This window comes from Rhododendron vialii, chromosome 6a (assembly GCF_030253575.1).
Source record: "Rhododendron vialii isolate Sample 1 chromosome 6a, ASM3025357v1".
NCBI classification, from domain to species: Eukaryota; Viridiplantae; Streptophyta; class Magnoliopsida; order Ericales; family Ericaceae; genus Rhododendron; species Rhododendron vialii.
The window spans coordinates 32,524,877-32,534,518 of record NC_080562.1 but is presented as its reverse complement, the minus strand read 5'-3'; the positions used below and the strand labels follow the sequence as shown (position 1 = coordinate 32,534,518).

The following is a 9,642-nucleotide window of genomic DNA, read 5'->3' as shown; positions in this document are numbered from 1 at the left end:
AAGCTTTGTTTGGAAAAGTTTTTATTTTTACTTTTTTATTTTTGTTTCCGATATTTTTTGTTTCAGTAGTATTTTGAGAATAACAACTTTGTGCATATTGTTAAAGGTTAGGTTTGTATCTAATCATCCATTTCTTATACTCCCAATAATTGAGGATTACATGAGTTCTGTTATTGTGTTGTTTTCGATATTTTTTAAAGCAGACACCGTAAATATGTTTGTGTTACTGTTTTTGTTTATATAATACATAATCAATTCCACTAATTTACGAAAATTCTAAAAACAAAAAAAATTGCGTTTTAATTTTTTCTGAAAACACTTTCGGCAACCCAAAAAAAATAAATAAAAACTACTATTATGTTACCAAACATGTTTTTTGCCTGTGGTTTCTGGGAATTTTGTTTTTTTTTAGTACTTCGGAATATTTCTGGAATTTGTTTCAGCCATGGCGTATCCTTCACTCTAAAAAAACGTCTCGCTCCCATGCAGAGCGAGTAGCCTCTGTACTACCGTACGCATGAGCTCCGTGCTTTAACTCCTTTTTTTTAAATGCCATCATCAGTGACAACTGGACGTCGATCAGCGGCCAGCTGTAGGAACCCAGGTGGCGCCATTCCATTGGGTACGATCTGCGCTCGGCCTTTTTCCCACACAGCGACAAGACGTACCGGGTACCCTCCCTCACCGATCACAGGACCATTTCTGGCCAGCTAATCCTACACCCCCCTCTTAACGGCTACAAAATTTGATTTTTATTCTCACATCTTACGTGGAATCCTACGTGGCGCGTGGCCCCCGGCCCTCGGCACTTGGCTATAAATTGCCCCCACTTTGCTTCCATTGGTTTGTACAGAGCAATTTCCTCAGTCTCAGCTTCTCTCTCTCTCACTCTCTCTAGAAATCATGGCCTCCGCCTTCTTTCGTTCCCTTTCAATGTGTGCGGCTTGTGTGGTGGTTTTGGTTCTCTTGATCGCTGGTGTGACGGCGGGTTCGGTTCGCACTTCTAGGTTCGATGAGTTGTTTCAGCCGAGTTGGGCGCTGGACCATTTCACGTACGAGGGAGAGGTTCTCAAGATGAAACTCGATAACTATTCTGGTAAATCCATTTGCTTGCTTTTTTTCCTGATGAAACGATGAGTTTTTCGTGCTGGGTTTTCTGGGTTTTGTTTGCTTGGCAAAGATCCCCTGTTCTCTGCGCTCAATTTTTCTCGAGTCTTTTTTGTGAAATTTCAAGTTATTTTTTACGTTCCTGCGATGATATTTCATTGTTGTTTTTGGAATTCAGGTGCTGGGTTTTCCTCAAAGAGCAAGTATATGTTTGGGAAAGTCACTACTCAGATCAAGCTTGTGGAAGGGGACTCCGCTGGAACTGTCACAGCTTTCTATGTGAGTTCACAACAGAAAAATTTACAGTAGTATTTCTATGCTTATTTCTTCACACAAACGTACCATCTAAAATAAAAAATAAAAACTGGGTTTAATCCTTTTATGCCTTTAATCATCACCGCATTTACGATCCCTTTCCAGTTGGGGAAAATTTTCAAAGTTCTGAGGTCATTTGGATTCATGAAAAGATATGTCGTGACTGTTGCTTTCAGGCCCCGTGAATGGATTAAATGGCTTTTACTTTCGCGTTTTAATGGGAGTCCCACCTACTATTTTGTCCATGAAACATTAAAAACTTTCTTGTGGCGAAGCTCTTTTCTCATTGGCTAGCTTTGCTGTGAAATCGAAGTCGTAGCCTATTGATTATGACGGTTCTAGCTAGTAGCTTTACTCTTTCGTTGAAGGTTGATACAGTGATACTGATAGTATTTGTGATGCTGATATAGTAGTGATTTTCTGTGATGTGGGCAGATGTCATCGGAGGGTTCAAATCACAACGAGTTCGATTTCGAGTTCCTGGGCAACACCACGGGGGAGCCCTACCTGGTTCAGACCAATGTGTACGTCAATGGCGTGGGGAACAGAGAGCAAAGGCTCAACCTTTGGTTCGACCCCACCAAGGACTTCCACTCATACTCTCTCCTCTGGAATCAGCGCCAAGTTGTGTAAGCCCCTTGCCCCTCTCTCTCTCTCTAGTAATGGCAAAATGCCCTGCAAACGTGAGGCATGCCATTGCTTGTGCAGTTTGCAATGTAACATTGATCGTGGGGCTTTAAAAGAAAGCACTGGAAAATTTGGAGATAAGGTTCTCTGGACTGTGATATTAATATTCTACTCTTGACAGTCAAGCAAAATCTTGGGTGGTTTATACAAAGCGACAAACGAAAACAAACACATAAAATGCGTTGGGCGGATCGCATTCCAATGAAGGGTCCCATTGGGATTCCCACAAACACATTACCGATGCTCTGTCTTTGACGTACTCATGGATCACGATAAATAAAATTCTGGATAAATTTTCAGAGGAACCAAATAGCCTCGTGAAGTTTTGAGTAAAATTTGGATTCTCTTATGTCGAACAAAAGGATGTTATAGGTTAGTTGTTCGTGATTGTAACGAATGTCGGCAACTGAGGACCTCCCCCTTAAAGTCGAGCTTGAGTGGGTTTTAAGAAATACTTCACCTAAATTTGAATCCGAATATAAAAAAGGCAAGGGGTGGAGATGCAAGAGCTTGTTTAATTGGTTCTGAATATTAGGCACTACTTTTTATTGGATTTTAGGCTCTATTTGGGAGGTTTTTAAAATCAATTATGTGGAGTGCTTTTACAAAGTACCTTTAGAAACTTGCAATGTTTTCTCGGTATTGTTTGTTAATATTAAAATGTTCCATCTCAGAAGGGTTTAGAAAGAGGTTGCCATAATGGTAAGGGCAAACTGTGCGCTGCAACAAGGCATGATTCAATTCCTTCCGAAAGCAAATCATGATTTAATTGGGGGTCCTAGCGGCCCGTAAACTGGTTCGAACACCTCGATTACCCAAAAATAAGAAAAGGGTTTAGAAATTGTTAGCCATGAAAGTGGAGTAATAAATAACTCTTCCAGAACAGTAACATTGGTTATTTTATCAGCAAATTATAATTGTTGTTTTGTTTATTCAGGTTTCTGGTGGACGACACTCCAATACGTGTGCACTCCAATCTGGAACACAGGGGAATCCCCTACCCAAAAGACCAGCCAATGGGTGTCTACAGCTCAATCTGGAACGCAGACGATTGGGCCACACAAGGCGGCCGCGTGAAAACAGACTGGACCCACGCACCCTTTGTAGCCTCCTACAAGGGCTTCCAAATCGACGCCTGCGCCTGCCCCGCCACGGTGGCGGCCTCTGACAACGCCCGGCACTGCTCCAGCAGCGCCGAGAGACGGTACTGGTGGGACGAGCCCACCGTGTCGGAGCTGAGCACGCACCAGAGCCACCAGCTGTTGTGGGTGAGGGCGAATCACATGGTGTACGACTACTGCAGCGACGCGACTAGGTTTCCGGCGACTCCCGTGGAGTGTCAACACCACCGCCACTAGTTATTTTGTTGGTTGAATGTCACCTTTGTAAAAAGAAGGGGAAAAAAAAAGTGGGAAAGTCAAATTCCTGGACGTGAACTCCGTGTTCTGTAGTTTGGGTGATTTTGTTTGGTCTTTTGGGTTTGTGTAAGATAAGGATGTTTTAGACTTCAATTTACAATCTTTTAGTTCGTTTATCCATGTATCTTTGCGTGCCTAGCTAAAATAATTTGGTCAGAATTTGGCAATCTGCAAACCATTCACCCTACTTTATTTTATTCTTGATCTCAAAAATTACATCAACTATCTACGTGTATAACAAGTATTTATTACATGACATATACATCACATGAATACGCTTATTTAAATTTAGGGTGGGTGCCCTGTTTTGGATCCTGCGACCTGACTGGGTAGGTCGATCCCCCCATAGTCTTGTAAAGTGCTGATCAAATTGAATCAGACTTCACATACCCAATAAGACGTCCGTGCATCAAATGATTACCTGATTACCGGCGTATATCTAATTTTGTGCACGCGAATTTGTATCCTCACATTTCTCTAAATCTTATCACCAAATCATGCGGTACATTTAATCAATGCTTTTCAAAACTCTATGATATAGAATTTTGGCATATTTTTAAGGTCGGTGGAGGTTTGTTTGGAATTTTAAATTCCATTTAGACAAACATTTCAAACTTTTAGGTTAGTGAAAGTTTGTTCGGTCGTTAATTTCAGGGTTTCAGAATTAATCGATGTTTGCGCACACTAACTTAGATATATATCCGGTTATAAAAAAAAAAATATGTTAATGCCTCGTGACAACTTTCCTCATGTAACATGTGGAAAGTGTGCTATATATAAGTTTGAAAGGCTATATTATAAGCTCCATAATTAATTGATTGGGGTCCCGGTCCCATGAATGTAAATCTCAAAAGAATATAATCGGTCACGGGTTAGGTCACGGGAGCCATATGATGGGAAAATACTGGACCCAAGTGGGGGGGGCCATGCTGACTCGGTTGGGGTCCAAAATCTAGTGGGAATATGAAGGGTACCCTTTTCTTGTGGGGTCGATTCAAGTGCCCTTGGAAGCAGGGTAAAGACCACACAGCTTGAAATTGAATTGCTCCAACAGAAACTTCAAATACTGGAACAGCTGGAGCTGGTACATAATCCCCACAGCTACATGAAAATGTAGAAACAAAAGTAAGAGAATGTGAGGTGTGGATGAGGTTTATTTATTTATTTATTTTCGCGCATTAGGAAAATTACAATTTGTTTATCTAAGAGGAAGAGGAGAGAAACATGAGGTATAAACTCCCGGCCACCATTACGGGAATACTCCAAATGGTGAGATTCGAGCGAGCGACTCTGTTGGGACAACCAAAAAAGTGTCGACTTAACTACCCCATTCGCAAGGCTTTGAGAATTTGAGGTGGGTATAGTTAGTCAATCGGGTAATCAATCTCTACAAAAGCTACAATTGAGTATTACTCTCTTCGGCTCTTGGTCCACTATTTTATTTTGAAATCTCTCTCAAAAAAAAAAAGATATTAGATAAAAATTAAACAAAAAAAATATGTGTTGAGATTTAGATTTGAACAAAACTTGGAGGACATTGGGTTTTTTGTCGTAAAGTATCTTGTATTTACTAGAAGAAGAAACCCTCCTACAAGTTACAAGGCAGAGTTTAAGGGCTAGAGAGTAGAATTTAATCTAAAAAATTCTTTTCTGGTGGGGAATTCTGAAAGAACTAGTTCGGTCATATTTCGTTAAGGTTCTTATTTTTCAAGTATTTACTTATTGCTTTACGAGACAAAATCATTCTTTCGCAATAAATCACTTTTAATTAAAAAAATAAATACTTATTTTAGTCAGTAGAACACACGCTTAATTAAATTAATGCAGAATCATTGTATACAAATAGCAATTATTGCATGAGTTTATTTTAAAGAATGTCTGTGTTTAGTATCTTCTGCTAATTAATCAAATAACAAAAGGATGATGGCAGCAGCACTAATGGAGTAGCGAATATGTCCAAAGTGCAGTCTCCGTAATTTTATCTACTAATCAATTGCTACTTAACTGGACCACAAGGTCAATCATATCACTCCCAAAATATACTTAATTAGTTTGAATGTGATAATTAAGTGGGTATCTGACTGACCTAGGGGCACAATCATGCAATTTACGGAGTAATTCCTAACCTTATATTCTATTAGCCATTCGTTGACAAACCATGATTAAAAAACTTTACAGTGAGGATAACTGTATGCCACTTGTTTCTCTCCTCTAGTGAAACTCCTTTTTCATTGCAAAAGCAACAGACTTTCGAGTGCAAGGACAAAGCTACTATTTATTTCCTGTATTTCTCTTGGAAATGTGTGCTTTTCATGTTGGGAATTACACATGCAGTGGATTGCAAAAAGCCTTGTTGCTAGGGAAATTCTGCAGTGCAAGGCCATGCAACACGAGTCATCAATTTTGACAATGAATAATTGAGATATGATTTTTAATTATTACAAGTTTATCGGTCATAATTGATTTTTGATCTGAACTGTTGATTAATGAGATCGACGGCCGTGTGTTGCCCTACACATGCACTAGACGAGGGTGCACCACAGTACCCCTAGATCCGACTACCCACACCATGTATATACTCCCGCGTCCCAGAAAGATGATTCCAACTGCTTATTTTGTTCAAAATATATTTTTTAAAGTCCCTGAAAAAAATATCAGCTCATTTGGACCCGCTCATTGAATATTTCATAAACATGCTTACCGATATTCAAATGAGCAGAGACTTTACAGGGATCCTAAACAACTCATTTTGAACAAAATTAGCGCTCGAATCATTCTTATGAACCCAAAATGGGTCCCAAAGATGTGTGTACGCGAGAGTATGTACATGGTGTATGTACTCATATTCTTTTCGTTTGAACTAAATGCCTTTCGAAGAACTTAAAATGTACAATTGCAATTGAAACGAGCAAAATATATAGTATTATTCTCTCGATTGTTTCTTACAACTCCCTCACGGAGGCTGAAGGTAGGTGATGATGCTTTCCGGACATACTTTAGATCTTACGACGGAGAAGTTTTTAGGTACCGCAAATAAGGTATGGGACACGTAGTATCCGGTGCACATCCAAATTGTGAGTCCTTACGACGATGCTCATCTCGCTATCCTCTTTCACCCTCTCTTTCAATTTCCTCTTCTCTGTCTCTTTATTTTGCATCTTCTTTGGACAGAAACTTTAAATTCTCAATTGCGAATGCACAATTTTTTAATCACACTAATCGCTCTATGGTTAGAACTCAGTCGAAGGGTAGGAAAAGGAGTGATTATGAACGCTGCTTTGGTTTTCCCAAATAAATTAATCATGACGCGTACATTAGCTTGCTGCTCTTTTGCAAAACAAAATATAGCAAACCAGACTGCAGGGTATTGATTACTCAGAGCATTATTGAGCGGTGGGATGATTAGATTAGGTAGGTGGAGATGCCCATTCATAGTGGGCCCTAATCTTTTAAATCGGCCATGAACGTCTTTCCATTTTACTACTCCTGAGTGCCCCCACAATCTTGTACTCTTCTCTCACTAGTAATGGGGGCGACCGACTGCTTTTAATTTGCTCTTATCGACACCAGTAACTCTCGATGAAAAATCCCTCGGGCCTTGTTCGTTTTGAAATCTTGAAAATATTTCTGGGTACGGTCTTCGATAAATTAGATATAGATTTCGACAAAGATGTGCCCGAAACTCTCACATGGATAATGTCGAATTCACGTCGGATTCGTGTACAGTCTATATTCTTAACATTACCCTCCACTCAATGCATGGACTCCAAGAGAGAGAGGGGAATGGATTTGGACCATATCAAGTGATGGACAGCAAAAAGAGAGGTTAGTAGGTATCAGTTTTGAGAATAAATTTCTTCATGGGGGACCAACTGATGTACAACCTGTGGTTTTTGGACACTGTTAAAAGCATTTCTTTGATGTCTTCCCAGAAAAAGAGGACAATTGGTGCAAGAAACTCATACATATCAGAAGCTAACAGGAAGAAAAAGCCTTTTGGAAGTGTTCAAAAAGGGATGCCGAGAAGTCTTTGGCCCAACGGCATCGGAGATGCACTTAGCTTTTAGGAGAAAATAGGTCATGAAATCAAGTTCTCTTTTAAGGTGTTAACCTTAGCATTCTAACCGTGCTGAATTTCGCAGACTGGTTGATCAGGAAAAAAAGAAAAGAAAAATGGAACTGTCTGAAAGGGTTTTCAAGTTAAGGCCAATTATTACACTTATGACTTATGTATGCCCACATACATCAAAAATATCGGTTGAATGAATGAGGGGTTCGAAAAGATCAGTGGGAGAGGAAATGAGAAGACAAAAATAGACAGACTGGCAATTTTAACCTAGTTAATAATATGGCTGACTGAGAGACGTTTCTTTCAAATTATGAAAATTCTACAATACACAACCTTTAAAAGGGTGTATCACATGTACCTATTTTATGGTTCATTCATAATATTTTAGCGTGTTTCGTAACTTTTGTTTTAGAATTCATAACTTTTCAACAATACGATTCATAACATTTTCATTATGATTCATAACATTTTGGTGTATCTCGTAACTTTTATATGATTCGTAACATTTTGTGCATATGATACACATCCAAATAAAGGGTGTGTATTGTAGTATTTTCGTTCAATTATATCATGCACTTGCATTTTGGAAAATTAGGCAGAAGAGATATTTTCAAAAAATCCAAAGTGGCTCTGTGTATTATTGGGGACCCTATTTCAACGTAGTCTGTTGAAAACTTGAAATCATACAATAATATGTGTCCAGAAGCACTTACATTGTTTAGTTAACTGGGGAAAACACTCAGTTTCATTATGCAAAAGTTGAAGCTACATTCCCCTTGATCATTGTTCTTTCCCAACACGCGCGCTCGCGCATAAATCCAAAATAAACAATAGAAAAAGACAGAAAAAAATAGAAAAGAAAACTCAACGTCAGGCAGGTAGTCTCTAAATATCTCTCGCTAGGTTGTTTTATTCGCTGCCTTGTATTTCATTACGTATCCGATGGGGGGTGTCCTCGGAATTGTCGGCTGATAGTTGAGTAGTGGTATGCGGATTGGAGATGTACTGCGACCATGATCCAGTAACTTGGGTCATGTCCAAGTTAACATCAGTTCTATGCTTTCAAGGCCTATCCACATACTATATAGGTTTGAGTGGGTCAGTTGCAAGAGCTCGATTGTCCGGTTCTGTGCCGGTTAGGCCCAAGCTTTCCATCTAATAAGTCACTGCTGATCCAAGTTGCGGGTTTCAACTAGTACCATCTTGGTTGCAGCTGTGTCTAGCACCTCCTGTCATTAGATTGGCTCCTTTTGTCCGTGGGTTTCTTCTCCCTCTCTTTTGATGGATTGCAAACACGTGGTTGGCTCATTCTCAATTTCCATGTACGTAGCCACTTGGCCAAGTACTTTCATTTCTTTCCTTTTGTTTTGTTTTTTTTCTCCTGGTGTATGTCTCTTGTAGACTGTATATTCGGATAGTCTCTTTTATATTTCAAGCTGATTTACCCACACAGAAAAACTCAACGTATGTTAAGAAAAATCCTATAATTTGGGGTGTGAAAAAAACCGACGGGCCGAAAAAAAACGAACCATTCAGATGAGTTTTTGGTTGGGGTAAGGGTAGGTTTGGTTGGCTTCGCTTTTGACCGAACCGATATATGCCAAACCATACTTTGGATTGATTTCGACCAATCAACCAAAGCCGTCGATCTTAAACCCAAAAAGAAACAACAAATCTCAACCGTCCATTTCAATCTTAATGCCGGACCAAAAAATCAAAAAAAAAAAACACCGATCGGACAGAACCACCTTGTACCAATTTCAGTCCATTTTTTTCTGGTCGGGGTCGATTCCCGGCTACATTGCCCTGAACCGATCGGTTCAATCTTGAACACCCTAAAAACCGAACCGACCGATTTCCCAAAAACCGAACCAACCCGACCGACTTTCACCCTATTAATACCTATAGAATCACTACATGATTATAGTTATAGATATTACCAAAAAAACACTGAAATAGAAGTAAATCATTGGTTCTTTGTTCTCTCAACGTCAATCCTAGTCCACCATTAATTATAGATTACCATAATTAGTCACTAATTTCCGG

General features: G+C 39.5%; 1 protein-coding gene across 1 annotated transcript; it reads left to right on the top strand.

Annotated features, from left to right (window-relative positions):
* The first annotated feature begins 579 nt into the window (after nucleotides 1-579).
* Nucleotides 580-3,643, top strand: LOC131330609 (xyloglucan endotransglucosylase protein 6). The gene is made up of 4 exons (XM_058364240.1): nucleotides 580-1,096; nucleotides 1,286-1,386; nucleotides 1,858-2,051; nucleotides 3,047-3,643. Exons 1-4 carry the CDS (start codon nucleotides 904-906, stop codon nucleotides 3,465-3,467), a joined length of 909 nt encoding a protein of 302 aa, XP_058220223.1. The 5' UTR covers nucleotides 580-903; the 3' UTR covers nucleotides 3,468-3,643.
* Nucleotides 3,644-9,642: the final 5,999 nt, after the last annotated feature.